This window comes from Bombina bombina, chromosome 12 (assembly GCF_027579735.1).
Source record: "Bombina bombina isolate aBomBom1 chromosome 12, aBomBom1.pri, whole genome shotgun sequence".
In the NCBI taxonomy this organism is placed as follows: domain Eukaryota; kingdom Metazoa; phylum Chordata; class Amphibia; order Anura; family Bombinatoridae; genus Bombina; species Bombina bombina.
The window spans coordinates 41,130,938-41,147,374 of record NC_069510.1 but is presented as its reverse complement, the minus strand read 5'-3'; the positions used below and the strand labels follow the sequence as shown (position 1 = coordinate 41,147,374).

Here is a 16,437-nt window from a genome sequence, read left to right as displayed (position 1 = left end):
GCTCAATATCTTTGTTTTCCTTATATGTCGGTTAATTCTATTTGTTAAAGGTATTTTGAGATGGTAATATAAAAGGATATATCATATATATAAATAAAACTCTGCAATACTTACTTATTTTGTTCCTTTTTCCTGTAATTCCATTCTGAAATTGTGAGCTTTGCAGTTCCTGTTAGAAATGGAAGTGCAGAACACTGTTATATAACACACAGCCATTGGCTGCTCACTCTAGTGACCTATTTAAAAAACATAATTTATGCTTACCTGATAAATTTATTTCTCTTGTAGTGTATCCAGTCCACGGATCATCCATTACTTATGGGATATTAACTCCTCCCCAACAGGAAGTGCAAGAGGATTCACCCAGCAGAGCTGCTATATAGCTCCTCCCCTAACTGCCATTACCAGTCATTCGACCGAAAACATGCAGAGAAAGGAAAACCATAGGGTACAGTGGTGACTGTAGTTTAATGGAAAATTACCTGCCTTAAAGTGACAGGGCGGGCCGTGGACTGGATACACTACAAGAGAAATAAATTTATCAGGTAAGCATAAATTATGTTTTCTCTTGTTAAGTGTATCCAGTCCACGGATCATCCATTACTTATGGGATACCAATACCAAAGCTAAAGTACACGGATGACGGGAGGGACAGGCAGGCTCTTTATACGGAAGGAACCACTGCCTGAAGAACCTTTCTCCCAAAAACAGCCTCCGAAGAAGCAAAAGTGTCAAATTTGGAAAATTTGGAAAAAGTATGAAGAGAAGACCAAGTTGCAGCCTTGCAAATCTGTTCAACAGAAGCCTCATTCTTAAAGGCCCAAGTGGAAGCCACAGCTCTAGTAGAATGTGCTGTAATTCTTTCAGGAGGCTGCTGTCCAGCAGTCTCATAGGCTAACCGTATTATGCTACGAAGCCAAAAGGAGAGAGAGGTAGCCGAAGCTTTTTGACCTCTCCTCTGACCAGAATAAACGACAAACAGGGAAGACGTTTGTCGAAAATCCTTAGTTGCCTGTAGATAAAATTTCAGGGCACGGACTACATCTAGATTGTGTAGCAGACGTTCCTTTTTCAAAGAAGGATTAGGACACAAAGATGTAACCACAATCTCTTGATTGATATTCCTGTTAGTGACCACCTTAGGTAGGAACCCAGGTTTAGTACGCAGAACTACCTTGTCTGAATGAAAAATCAGATAAGGAGAATCACAATGTAAGGCAGATAACTCAGAGACTCTTCGAGCCGAGGAAATCGCCATTAAAAACTGAACTTTCCAAGATAACAACTTGATATCAATGGAATGAAGGGGTTCAAACGGAAACCCCTGTAAAACATTAAGAACTAAGTTCAAACTCCATGGTGGAGCAACAGTTTTAAACACAGGCTTGATCCTAGCTAAAGCCTGACAAAAAGCTTGAACGTCCGGAACTTCTGACAGACGTTTGTGTAAAAGAATGGACAGAGCTGAAATCTGTCCCTTTAAGGAACTAGCGGATAAACCCTTTTCTAAACCTTCTTGTAGAAAAGACAATATCCTCGGAATCCTAACCTTACTCCATGAGTAACTCTTGGATTCGCACCAATATAAGTATTTGCGCCATATCTTATGGTAAATCTTTCTGGTAACAGGCTTCCTAGCCTGTATTAAGGTATCAATAACTGACTCAGAAAAAACACGTTTTGATAAAATCAAGCGTTCAATTTCCAAGCAGTCAGCTTCAGAGAAATTAGATTTTGATGTTTGAAGGGACCCTGGATCAGAAGATCCTGTTTCAGAGGTAGCGACCAAGGTGGACAGGATGACATGTCCACTAGATCTGCATACCAAGTCCTGCGTGGCCATGCAGGCGTTATTAGAATCACTGATGCTCTCTCCTGTTTGATTCTGGCAATCAATCGAGGAAGCATCGGGAAGGGTGGAAACACATAAGCCATCCCGAAGGTCCAAGGTGCTGTCAAAGCATCTATCAGAACCGCTCCCGGATCCCTGGATCTGGACCCGTAACGAGGAAGCTTGGCGTTCTGTCGAGACGCCATGAGATCTATCTCTGGTTTGCCCCAACGTCGAAGTATTTGGGCAAAGACCTCCGGATGAAGTTCCCACTCCCCCGGATGAAAAGTCTGACGACTTAAGAAATCCGCCTCCCAGTTCTCCACTCCCGGGATGTGGATTGCTGACAGGTGGCAAGAGTGAGAGTCTGCCCAGCGAATTATCTTTGATACTTCCATCATTGCTAGGGAGCTTCTTGTCCCTCCCTGATGGTTGATGTAAGCTACAGTCGTGATGTTGTTCGACTGAAACCTGATGAACCCCCGAGTTGTTAACTGGGGCCAAGCCAGAAGGGCATTGAGAACTGCTCTCAATTCCAGAATGTTTATTGGTAGGAGACTCTCCTCCTGATTCCATTGTCCCTGAGCCTTCAGAGAATTCCAGACAGCGCCCCAACCTAGTAGGCTGGCGTCTGTTGTTACAATTGTCCAGTCCGGCCTGCTGAATGGCATCCCCCTGGACAGATGTGGCCGAGAAAGCCACCATAGAAGAGAATTTCTGGTCTCTTGATCCAGATTCAGAGTAGGGGACAAGTCTGAGTAATCCCCATTCCACTGACTTAGCATGCACAATTGCAGCGGTCTGAGATGTAGACGTGCAAAGGGTACTATGTCCATTGCTGCTACCATTAAGCCGATCACCTCCATGCATTGAGCTACTGACGGGTGTTGAATGGAATGAAGGACACGGCATGCATTTTGAAGCTTTGTTAACCTGTCTTCTGTCAGGTAAATCTTTATTTCTACAGAATCTATAAGAGTCCCCAAGAAGGGAACTCTTGTGAGTGGAAAGAGAGAACTCTTCTTTTCGTTCACCTTCCATCCATGCGACCTTAGAAATGCCAGTACTAACTCTGTATGAGACTTGGCAGTTTGAAAGCTTGAAGCTTGTATCAGAATGTCGTCTAGGTACGGAGCTACCGCAATTCCTTGCGGTCTTAGTACCGCCAGAAGAGCACACAGAACCTTTGTGAAGATTCTCGGAGCCGTAGCCAATCCGAATGGAAGAGCTACAAACTGGTAATGCCTGTCTAGAAAGGCAAACCTTAGATACCGGTAATGATCTTTGTGAATCGGTATGTGAAGGTAAGCATCCTTTAAATCCACTGTGGTCATGTACTGACCCTTTTGGATCATGGGTAAAATTGTCCGAATAGTTTCCATTTTGAACGATGGAACTCTTAGGAATTTGTTTAGGATCTTTAAATCCAAGATTGGCCTGAAAGTTCCCTCTTTTTTGGGAACCACAAACAGATTTGAGTAAAACCCTTGTCCTTGTTCCGACCGCGGAACCGGATGGATCACTCCCATTAATAAAAGATCTTGTACGCAGCGTAGAAACGCCTCTTTCTTTATTTGGTTTGTTGACAACCTTGACAGATGAAATCTCCCTCTTGGGGGAGAGAATTTGAAGTCTAGAAGGTATCCCTGAGATATGATCTCTAACTCCCAGGGATCCTGGACATCTCTTGCCCAAGCCTGGGCGAAGAGAGAAAGTCTGCCCCCCACTAGATCCGTTCCCGGATCGGGGGCCCTCGATTCATGCTGTCTTAGGGGCAGCAGCAGGTTTCCTGGCCTGCTTGCCCTTGTTCCAGGACTGGTTAGGTCTCCAGCCTTGTCTGTAGCGAGCAACAGCTCCTTCCTGTTTTGGTGCAGAGGAAGTTGATGCTGCTCCTGCTTTGAAATTACGAAAGGAACGAAAATTAGACTGTCTAGCCTTAGGTTTGGCTCTGTCTTGAGGCAGGGCATGGCCTTTACCTCCTGTAATGTCAGCGATAATTTCTTTCAACCCGGGCCCGAATAAGGTCTGCCCTTTGAAAGGTATATTAAGCAATTTAGATTTAGAAGTAACGTCAGCTGACCAGGATTTTAGCCACAGTGCTCTGCGTGCCTGAATGGCGAATCCGGAATTCTTAGCCGTAAGTTTAGTTAAATGTACTACGGCATCTGAAATAAATGAGTTAGCTAACTTAAGGGCTTTAAGCTTGTGTGTAATCTCATCTAATGGAGCTGATTCAAGTGTCTCTTCCAGAGACTCAAACCAAAATGCTGCTGCAGCCGTGACAGGCGCAATGCATGCAAGAGGTTGCAATATAAAACCTTGTTGAACAAACATTTTCTTAAGGTAACCCTCTAACTTATTATCCATTGGATCTGAAAAGGCACAGCTATCCTCCACCGGGATAGTGGTACGCTTAGCTAAAGTAGAAACTGCTCCCTCCACCTTAGGGACCGTTTGCCATAAGTCCCGTGTGGTGGCGTCTATTGGAAACATCTTTCTAAATATCGGAGGGGGTGAGAACGGCACACCGGGTCTATCCCACTCCTTAGTAACAATTTCAGTAAGTCTCTTAGGTATAGGAAAAACGTCAGTACTCGCCGGTACCGCAAAATATTTATCCAACCTACACATTTTCTCTGGAATTGCAACTGTGTTACAATCATTCAGAGCCGCTAACACCTCCCCTAGTAATACACGGAGGTTTTCCAGCTTAAATTTAAAATTTGAAATATCTGAATCCAGTTTGTTTGGATCAGAACCGTCACCCGCAGAATGAAGCTCTCCGTCCTCATGTTCTGCAAATTGTGACGCAGTGTCTGACATGGCCCTAATATTATCAGCGCACTCTGTTCTCACCCCAGAGTGATCACGCTTACCTCTTAGTTCTGGTAATTTAGCCAAAACTTCAGTCATAACAGTAGCCATATCCTGTAATGTGATTTGTAATGGCCGCCCAGATGTACTCGGCGCTACAATATCACGCACCTCCCGAGCGGGAGATGCAGGTACTGACACGTGAGGCGAGTTAGTCGGCATAACTCTCCCCTCGTTGTTTGGTGAAATATGTTCAATTTGTACAGATTGACTTTTATTTAAAGTAGCATCAATACAGTTAGTACATAAATTTCTATTGGGCTCCACTTTGGCTTTAGCACATATAGCACAGATATCTTCCTCTGACTCAGACATGTTTAACACACTAGCAAATAAACTAGCAACTTGGAAATACTTTTCAAGTAATTTACTATAATATGAAAACGTACTGTGCCTATAAGAAGCACAGAAAAAGTTATGACAGTTGAAAATTAATAAACTGAAAAGTTATAGCATCTAATCTTTGTAAAAAACACAATTTTAGCAAAGGATTGCTCCCATTAGCAAAGGATAACTAACCCTGATAGCAGAAAAAAAAAAAAAAAAAAAAATACAGAAATAAACTTTTTTTTTTTATCACAGTCAACTACAATCTCACAGCTCTGCTGTGAGTGATTACCTCCCTCAAAACAAGTTTTGAAGACCCCTCAGTTCTGTAGAGATGAACCGGATCATGCAGGGAAGACAATAAACTTCTGACTGAATTTTTTGATGCGTAGCAAAAGCACCAAAAAAGGTCCCTCCCCCTCACACATAACAGTGAGAGAGATCAGTAAACTGTCATAAATTAAATAAAACGACTGCCAAGTGGAAAAAAATAGTGCCCAAAACATTTTTTCACCCAGTACCTCAGAAAATTAAACGATTTTACATGCCAGCAAAAAACGTTTAACATTAATAAATTGAGTGTTATTAAAAAGCCTGTTGCTAGTCCCTGCAAATTAGGCTAAAGTTTTATGCATACAGTATAATTCCAGTGAAGTGCCATTCCCCAGAATACTGAAGTGTAAAATATACATACATGACAGCCTGATACCAGTTGCTGCTACTGCATTTAAGGCTGAGTTTACATTATATCGGTATGGCATAATTTTCTCATCAATTCCATTGTCAGAAAATAATAAGCTGCTACATACCTCTTTGCAGATTAATCTGCCCGCTGTCCCCTGACCTGAAGTTTACCTCTCCTCAGATGGCCGAGAAACAGCAATATGATCTTAACTACTCCGGCTAAAATCATAGAAAAACTCAGGTAGATTCTTCTTCAAATTCTACCAGAGAAGGAATAACACACTCCGGTGCTATTATAAAATAACAAACTTTTGATTGAAGGTATGAAACTAAGTATAATCACCACAGTCCTCTCACACATCCTATCTATTCGTTGGGTGCAAGAGAATGACTGGTAATGGCAGTTAGGGGAGGAGCTATATAGCAGCTCTGCTGGGTGAATCCTCTTGCACTTCCTGTTGGGGAGGAGTTAATATCCCATAAGTAATGGATGATCCGTGGACTGGATACACTTAACAAGAGAAATAGTATTTATAACTGTCTCTAATTGGCCACAGCAGAGAAGGTAACCTAAGTTACAACATGGCAGCTCCCAATGTTTTATAGACACTAAAACTTTACACTTATTTTGTCACTATTTAATCAACTAATGAAACTTTAAAATTTAACTCAAGGGGAGTGAGCACAATGTTATCTAATATGAAACACATGAACTAGCACTTTCTAACTGTGAAAACTTTCAAAATGCTCTAAGCTAAGAGGCAGTTTTCAACGGTTTTAGAAATCAGTTTGAGCCTACCTAGGTTTATCTTTTCAAAAATATCACCAAGCAAACAAAACAAATTTGATTAAAGTAAATTAGAAAGTTGTTTACAATTGCATGCCCTATCTGAATCATGAATGTTTAATTTTGACTAAACTGTCCCTTTAACTGCATCATTCTATCTAGCATTTATTTAGTGTTTAATGTCCCTTTTAACTATTATTTTTTTGTTACTGCCTTTGTAATTGCCTTTTAGTCTAACAGTGTAGGTTCTTATGCACCGTCAAGTGTAGTGGTTGACAAATCTGTTTAAAATTCAGGAGCCAGACTGTGGTATTTGTATATAGATATAGAGAGTATAATCCAAAAGGTTAGCAGCCAGCAGTAAACTTCTAGGAGCCAGTGGCAAACTGGCTCCTCAGTTTGCCGAGCCCTGAAGTGGGCCAAGGGTGGAAACAGAGATCTCATTTGTGACAGGATCAATACACACTGGCACATTTGTCATAAAAAGTTGGTAGCATGTAATTTTAACAGGAGAATGCATTGTTTTCTGTACTGTGCCATTCTCATCTCAATGAGAAGATACAAATATATTTATATATACTTATATTTAAGGGACATTACACCCAAAATACTTCTTTCATGATTCAGACAAAACATACAATTTACTTCTATTATGTAATTTGCTTCATTCTCTTTATATCCTTTGTTAAAAATTATACCTAAGTAGGCTCAGGAGCAATAATACATTGCTGGGAGCTAGTTGCTGATTGGTGGCTGAACATATATGCCTCTTGTTATTGGTTCACTCAATTTGCTCAGCTAGCTCCCAGTCGTGCATTGCTGCTTTTTCAACCAAGAATACTAAGAGAACGGAGCAAATTTGATAGTAGATGTAAATTAGAAAGTTGTTTAAAACTGTATGAATCGTGAAATAAAGAATTTGGGTTTCGTACCCCTTTAAGCCTATAATAGAAAAGAAAAAAAATATATAAAAAACATATTTTGAAAATAATTAATTAAAAAAATAATTTAAAATAATTTTCATTTTTTTCCCTTATATTATACGGTCATGTTGTTCTTTATGCACAGTATAAAGCTACTTACACACGGTAGTTAGGTTACTATAAAGCCTTTTATGTAATATTTACCATGATATTTAAATGGGACGTGGCATCATATATTGGCTAAGTAGGTGCTGTTTTGTTAACACTACAAGTTGTAATTGCTGTTGTTATTAATAATAATAATTATAATTATTGAGCTGTTGCTAAAAACCTATAGTTCGCTCGTGATCCAGTTACAAAAATGGAGCCGGAATAGGGATAATAAATGACAATGTACTATAGAGAGAATTCATACAAAATCTTTGTGGGGATGGGTTTTTAACACAATATTTTATTGTAGGCATCTATCATTCACATCCAGAATTTTGATTAGCATTCGCCAGAGCGGACAGATTTAGATCATAGGGCCCATTGACTCAATTATGTTGCCCAGTATTGGCTGATTTAGTCTAATAATCTATGTCATAGGACACATGACTCACAGCTTACCTTTGGATACTCTAAAGTATGAAACATTATTTTGAAGTTCTGGAGTTATCAGACATGTTTTTTCCACCATAACAGGTGTTCTACCCTGTCTTTTTTATACCATATTACACTGTCACCCAGGGGTCAAGACCTAAAAAACAAAGTGTGGGACCTCACCAAGACTTCCACCTGTACTCATTGAATATTGTTTTATATACACACACACATGTATTTATATGTATAAAGTCTATACACTTTGGTTAATGAAAGCAAATTAAATCCAATGAAGGGTTGAATGGTTGCCTGTGGGCCTGAGACTCCTCCTATGTCACCCTCTTAAGGTGCATTAGCCCTATTTCTGCTGAGAGAAGCTAAATAACCCCAAGCAAGTCACACAGAAATGTAAGCACCAGGTGTTCCTCACAGTGTGGGGTGAACACACAGCAGGACTGCTGACAGGCTTGCATTTAGTGTATTGTAGGAAGTGTTACTGCCCATTACTAGAGGATCTCACTATCCCTCTAACCAGACTGTGCTCCAGCTCCTCCCACCAGCAGCAGCAGTGTTTACTTCTATTCTCTGTCCAGGGGGAACTTAGTTCCACCTGCAAAAATAGTGCAGGAAATCGGTTCCCATGCGTTCCCGCTGGACTTGACCCCTGCTGTCACCCAATTCCGTGGTGCCAAATAATCTCCTTTAAAATGATAACTGTGTTCTTGGGATATTGCCTGTTGTTATTATGCTGCATTCAAACAAACTGTTTGGTGAAATCTACTCTAGTTTGGCCAGTTGGTATCAGGCTTGTTTTAGTTTAGTAAACCTGTTCTTTGTTTTAGTTTTGATACCTTGCTCTAGTTCTCTTTTCCTGGTTTTGTTGGTATCAGGCCTGCTCTAAGCTGGTCATACTGTTCTGTGAGCCCTGCTTGGGACAAGTTCTTTGGGTTGATCACCCTAATCATTATGGAGCTGGCATATGTTTGACCAAATTGTATCAGACCTTCTCTAGTTTGGTCATCCTGTTCTGTATGTACAAACAATTGTCTACATTTTGCGTTGTTGGAAGGGTCAGACTTGCTGTATCTTGAATTCCCTGTTCTTTTTGGTTTCTCTAGTTAGGCCACATGGTTCTGTTGGTATTCGGCCTGCACTTGTACCAGCCTGTTCTTACAGAAGTCATTTTTCTGGTTAGTTTTAATTGTTTTATCAAATTGCTCAGAACTTCTGTAACCTTGTCCCCTAAAGTTTGAAAAAAACGATGTAACAGCTGTTATTTTTCCGATCTGATTGGTTCATCTGACATTTTCTTCTGCTCAATTACTCAACTCCACCAACTTCCATTGACACTAACATGCATAATTGGTCCGTTAAGAACAGCTCTCTCACTACATACACTTAGCATCAGATTTTCCATAATTGATCCACATGGCTATTATGCAGGGAGCACAGGGATCCCATAGCTGCATAGAAACCACTTTTCTTCTGGAAATGCTGCACCTAGCACCTTTTTTTCCCTTCTTGCTGATTGCTACAAAAAGGTCAAACCCAGTGCATTTTGTAAACGTGCTTTGTCAGCATGTCCTTTTTTTTTAACTTTCTTTTAAGTTGATATTGATTTTGTTCATTATTAAAGTACACGCACAAGTGTTAATGCCCTCTTCTTCTTCCTGTTTTTGGAACTTTTTTCAGTACATAATACTTTGCTTTGTTCAGTGTCACTTGTCATCTTTTGTCAGGCATTAAAGGGACACAAAACCCAATTTTTTTTCTTTCATGATTCATATAGAGCATGCAATTCTAATCAACTTTCTAATTTACTCCTATTATCAATTTTCCTTCATTCTCTTGCTATCTTTATTTGAAAAAGCAGGAATGTAAGCATAGCAGCCGGCCCATTATTGGTCCAGCACCTGGGTAGCGCTTGCTTATTTGTGGCTACATTTAGACAATGCTACACAGGTGCTGAACCAAAAATGGGCTGGCTCCTATGCTTACATTCCTGCTTTTTCAAATAAAGATGCAGGAGAACAAAGAAAAAAATGATATTAGGAGTAAATTAGAACGTTGCTTACAATTGCTGCTCTGAATCATGAAAGAAAAAAAATGTTTGTCCCTTTAAGCTTTGCTCACATTCATTCTGCTTTACTTGATTTTCCATGTTCTGGGTTATTTGATTTGCTTGTATTTTAATCACCTGTTTTTCCTCCTTCTTTTTTTTTTTTTTTACAATAACTCTCTGTTTACGTCTCAGATAAAAAACCAGGAAGTGGAGGGTCTGAGGGCGCAACTGGAAACATCTGCAAAAGAGAGGGACCGTCTTCAGGAGACTATTAACCAGCAAAAACAGGTGAGAGATGTCGCTACCCTTGTATTGTGTCCTCTTTTGGCCTTATGGGTATTTTACCCATATACTAAATCACTTGAAAGTGATGCAGAATAGCTGTAAAAAGCTCACAGGAAAATATCACCTGAGCATCTCTATGTAAAAAAGGAAGATATTTTATCTCACAATTCTTTAGCTCACAGGACTAAGTGCTCTGTGAGCAATTTATCTTTCAGCTACTTTTTTTTTTTACTGTCGTCTGAATGGTAAAACAGCGGCCAATCATCATCTTTAGCGGTCGCACTTTACTGTAGTTTCATTGGATTTCAGCTTAATGTCGCAAGATTTCATAGTAAACTTTGTAGAATGGTCAAAACTGTAATGTGCACAAATGTATTTCAGTTTTAAATAGAAGCATTTTTGCAAACATGTTTTTTCTAGCCAGCTCTTTACAGATTATGCTGCATCATTTGGTAGCCTGTTCCTTTAAGCAGGTTACATTAAATCACAGTGACTGAGCCAGTAAGTGACGTTGTCGGCTGTAGTCTTAAAATACTGTTTTATGGTTTGTGCATGTGTGAGTCTACACAGATTATTGATGTAGAAAAACAGCACACACAGCACAGAACAACTAGATTATTGTACAAGATTAGTGTGGAAAAAAACTCAATAATTTATTTTAAAAAATCACTTTTAAAAAGCCTATTTTGTTTAAAGGAAATTATCTCATGTGTTTCTCCTTGATGTATTCAACATATCTTGTTATACCTACTGCAGAGTGTTAAATGTATGTTAATGTGTTCCTTGATGTTTATTTTTGTATTTGAAGTAGGTGTTTTTGCCTATTCAAACCATCACCTGTCACTCTCAAGGATATGCCCATAACATGGGCTGAGCCTGCAGGTAAAGCAGACCTGCTAATGTTATCTATGTCTAAATAAGCAGCCTAATTGTTAACAAAATAAAGGTATCAGAATAATTTTTTCTTTAATGATTCTGATAGAGCATGCTATTTTAAGCAACTTTCTAATTAAGTCTATTGTCAAATTGTCTTCAATCTCTTGCTATCTTTATTTGAAAAGTAGGAATGTAAAGCTTTGGAGTTGGGTAGTGCTTGCTGATTGGTGGCTAAATGTAGTATACCAATAAGCAAACGCAATCCAGGGTGCTATCTTTATTTGAAAGCTTTACATTCCTGCTTTTCAAATAAAGATAGCAAGAGAAGGAAGAAAAAATGATAAAAGGAGTAAATTAAAAAGTTGCTTAAAATTGCTGCTCTATCTGAATCATGAAAGAAAAATGTTGGGTTTAGTGTCCCTTTAAATACACTCCAACAAGTAAAATGAATTATTGGAAATTACGTTAAAGGGGAGGACATTTTAGACTAAAATATCCCTTTAAAGAGAAATAAGAGGAGAGACACAAGAGTGAGAATATATACTTCACTGGAGAAAAAGAGTTTTTATGAATTCTGTGTACTAAAACGCCCACGTCCAGACCCTAAAGACGCATCTTGTAGTATCCAGTAAGACTACTTTATTATAATCACAAACAGAGATGTAAACTGTTATAAACATACGTTCAAACTTTCTTTCTATGTCCCTTTAAAGGGACACTGAACTCAAATTTCTTCTTTCATGATTCAGATAGAGGAACAATTTTAAGCAACTTTCTAATTTACTCCTATTATCAATTTTTCTTCGTTCTCTTGCTATCTTTATTTGAAAAAGCAGGAATGTAAAGCTTATGAGCTGGCCCGTTTTTGGTTCAGCACCTACCAGCGCTACCCAGGTGCTAAACCAAAGATAGGCCGTCTCGTAAGCTTACATTCCTGCTTTTTCAAATAAAGATACCAAGAGAACGAAGAAAAATTGATAATAGGAGTAAATTAGAAAGTTGCTTAAAATTGCTGCTCTGAATCATGAAAGAAAACAATTGGGTTCAGTGTCCCTTTAATATGGTAAAATATATATTTATTAGTAATATCTGTGCTGTTTATGTCGGCGGGAAAACTGCACAGTAATACGTTTACAATGTTTGTCAGGAATATCCTCTGGAGAGGGGGGGAAAATCAGCTGTGTAAGATATGTATCAATCAATAACATAAAAAAGTAAGCATGCATATTTGAAGTGATTTTAATAAGAAGTCCTGGGAGTAAAGAGTAATGCAAAAAGGTATCTAATAGCCTGGAAACATTAAGTTGACAGGGGTTTAATTGCAAGTTATTCCGTCTAATACACCATTAGAATGGTTTTTGAGACTTCGGTATTGGTAACTTAGAAGAAACTATAACCTGTCTGAGTAGCAAATGTATTTGTTAGTTTAATGAATATCTGATGTTCTGTAAATTGCATTTTCTTCGTGCCCTTGTGTGTCGCCTCTGGAGAGGGCTTGGGTAAGGTCACCAGCTTCAGATGGTAACAGTAAATCACTCTCTTAATTACTAGGAAATTAAAGATACTGTGGATGGGCAGAGAATACTGGAAAAGAAAGGAAGCGCTGCTGTGAGTATCCTTAGACATCCACATGCATAGAAACATGTGACTTCCTCCTCCTGGTACCCCTATATAAGTACATGTAACTTACGCCTGCTTGTAGTTATGGACACCAGGACACAGCCCTCTAACCAACTCTTAATGCACAGAGGCTTCATCCCTCTTGCCTCTTCCTAATAGACAGAGATGATGACACTTCTCTCGTTCTGCCTCTTAAAGGGACACTAAACCCAATTGTTTTTCTCTTTCTTGATTCAGAAAGAGCAAGCAATTTTAAGCAACTTTCTAATTTACTTCTATTATCAATTTTTCTTCGTTCTCTTGCTATCGTTTTTTGAAAAGCAGCAATGTAAAGATTAGCAGCCATCCCATTTTTGATTCAGCACCCTGGATAGTGCTTGCTTATTATCAGCAAGCACTACCCAGGTGCTGAACCAAAAATGGGCCGGCTCTTAAAGGGATACTAACCCCAATTTTTTTATTTCATGATTCAGATAGAGTATACAATTTTAAGCAACTTTCTAATTTACTCCTATTGTCAATTTTTCTTTGTTCTCCTGTTATCTTGATTTGAAAAAGCAGTAATGAAAGGTTAGGAGCCGGCCCATTTTTAGTTCACCAACTGGGTAGCGCTTGCTGATTGGTTTGCTACATTTAGCCACAAATCAGCAAGTGCTACCCAGGTTCTGAACAAAAAAATGGGCTGGCTCTAAACCTTACAGTACTGCTTTTTCAAATCAAGATAGCATGAGAACAAAGAAAAAATGATAATAGGAGTAAATTAGAAAGGTGCTTAAAATCTTATGCTCTATCTGAATCATGAAAGAAAACAATTGGGTTTAGTATCCCTTTAAGCTTTACATTCCTGCTTTTCAAAGAAAGATAACAAGAAAACAAAAAAATTGATAATAGGAGTACATTAGAAAGTTGCTTAAAATTGCAGGCTCTATCTGAATCTTTAAAGAAAAAAAATTGAGTTTAGTGTCCCTTTATTAAACAGACATTAGGGGACTCGGTCACCACCTCCTAATACACAGAGCTCAGTGATCAAAAACTTTCCGGAATGGAGAGAAATTGCTCACAATCTTTATTTTTTTAGCATTATATTGTAATGCAAGTGCCTCTTCTCCATAGCAAGATAAACAGCTCTCAAGCTAAAATTTGCCCATCTAAAATTCTTTAAATTCTCAAAGTATTTTGAGACTTCTTAGATACGTTCACCAGACCGTAGCGCTTTTAGAGAGTCCCTCATATTTCCCACAGATACAGACATTGGTTCTCGTGCCTCTTCTACTTCTATTACACAATAAACCATAAGGACAGACACTGACAATAATTTGTACCTTTCATCATCCCCGTGATACAAATACATCAGGACAGTTTCATTATATCCCGCACTACACAGATGTACTGTACCTCTGCCTAAGACCACTTCATTAGTCGTATCTTTTTCTTACACAGCTGAAAGATCTAAAAAGGCAGCTGCACCTGGAGAGGAAGCGAGCAGACAAACTGCAGGAACGTTTGCAGGAGATTCTCACTAACAGCAAGACCCGCACAGGTGAAATATTCAATAAGTGTTGCCTTCGCAGTTTGAGAGAATTTTTGATATGCAGAGCGAGGTACAGGGTGTATTCTATGGCCCTTATGGACTACATGATTAATCATTTATTTCTGCACAAAATTCTTATATAGTGTCAGTCTCTCCTTAATTAAAGGTACAGTCTACACCTTAGTCATTTTAAAGTCTTACCTTAGATTAAGCTGCAAATAGCCTACTGCACCCCATTCTATATCATGCAGTAGGGACATTAAAAAAAGCTATTTTAAAATGAATATTGTTTCTGGCCAGTTTGATATGGCTGCCAAGCTCCGCCCACTGATGACATCACGATCTGAGCTACATCTAGGCACTGATTAGCATTGACAGTCTGTTGAATCCAACTAGTGAGCCTTTTGTAATTGGATGCCATATACAGCCCAGATCATGATGTCATCAGTGGGCTGTGCTTGTCAGTCATTTCAAAGTGGCCAGAAACCATATTCATTTGAAAATAAATGTCTTACCGTTCCTGCTGCATGATATAGAAAGGTTGCAGGAGGCTATTTGCAGCTTAATCTAAGGTTATATTTTATGATGACTCCTTAGGTGTAGACTGTCCCTTTAAAGGACAAGCCTTGGCAAAGTCCAGTATCATAAAAAGTCAGCAGTGTTTATGTCTTTCTCTTTCTGGTGGTGAAAGATTTTCCAAATGCTCTTAGCTCTCAGGAGTAAACTAGATAGCAACTGTAAGAAAAAATAGAAAAGCACAACCACTATTTCACCATCTTCTTTAATAAATACTCACAAAAGTTCACACATTGCACTTACAAGATACGAGTACAATAACTGAATGATGTAGTAAAACTTGCCTCGCTTTCCCGCACCTCACTTCCGGTTACCTTCTTATTGTGAAGCTGCCAATCGATTGTCACGGTCTTTAGGAGGAGAAGCGCAGGCTGCTTTATTCGTTCTTTTTTCTTCTTATTTCTAGCTACACAAATGTCATATCACACTTATGGATGTCTTGTGCCTCACACATCGCATTTACGTTTTCCTTGTCTCAGTCACCATGCATGTGAGCTAATCCCTTGCCTTTTGGACATTGCTTAATGTTAAAATGGCAGATAGTTCTACATCGAGGATAAATGCATAGTGACAGCTGTGTATGATGGAGAGAGAAATTCTCATTTAGTAAATACATAGATAATGTGTTCATTGCTAGTTCTGCTATATTAGGTCCATATCTACACTAGTGGTGGGCTGCTAGTGCCCAGGGGCTGCATCAAGGCCTTTAGTGGTTTTCCCTGTAGAGCAGAGCCAAAAAAAAATCCCATTTACATACTTAAAGGGACAGTCTACACTAAAATTGTTATTGTTTAAAAATATAGATAATGTCTTTACTACCCATTCTCCAGCTTTGCAAACCAACATTGTTATATTAATATATTTTATAACGTTTAAGCCTCTAAACTTCTGCCACTACAGACAGCCTCTTCTCACATGCCTTTTTTATTAGCTATTCACAACAGGATACTGCTAGTTCATGTGAGCCATATAGATGCCGTTATGCCGTTCTATTCCGTCATAATTACACTGGGCTTTAAAGCCGTTATGACGGAATAGAACGTCATGGCTAATAGCTGTCCTGAAGCCTTCTCCAGGATTTGATCACGGTCTGGAGGGCGTTCCTAGGGTTGTAGGGACGCCCCCCAGACACGATCCAATAATTGAAATCTCGCGATCGTGGTGGTTTCAATTCAACCCTGTCGCAAAAGGGTTAAGATTTAGCACAACACAGTACTAAATGCAAGTCTGTCAAAAGAACTGAAATAAGGAGGCAGTCAGCAGAGACTTTAGATACAAGGTAATCACAGAGGTAAAAAGTGTATTAATATAACGGTGTTGGTTATGCAAAACTGGGGAATGGGTAATAAAGGGATTGTCTGTCTTTGTAAACAATAAAAAATCTATTGTAGACTGTCCCTTTAAACACAATATATTTTCTCTATTTAGCGCCACAAAAATTCCTTCAACCTCTGTGCTCCCAAATCCATTATCTCCTGT

At 39.1% G+C, this 16,437-nt stretch overlaps 1 protein-coding gene across 3 annotated transcripts in view; it reads left to right on the top strand.

Moving 5' to 3' along the window:
• The window catches only part of GRIPAP1 (GRIP1 associated protein 1), a 151,213-nt gene that overhangs the window by 77,141 nt on the left and 57,635 nt on the right, over positions 1–16,437 (top strand). For all 3 annotated transcript variants that reach the window (XM_053695509.1, XM_053695508.1, XM_053695511.1), the window contains 3 exons: positions 10,263–10,358; positions 12,783–12,839; positions 14,292–14,391. In XM_053695509.1, coding sequence (XP_053551484.1) covers positions 10,263–10,358; positions 12,783–12,839; positions 14,292–14,391 — 253 coding nt within the window. The remainder of the gene's footprint in view (positions 1–10,262; positions 10,359–12,782; positions 12,840–14,291; positions 14,392–16,437) is intronic.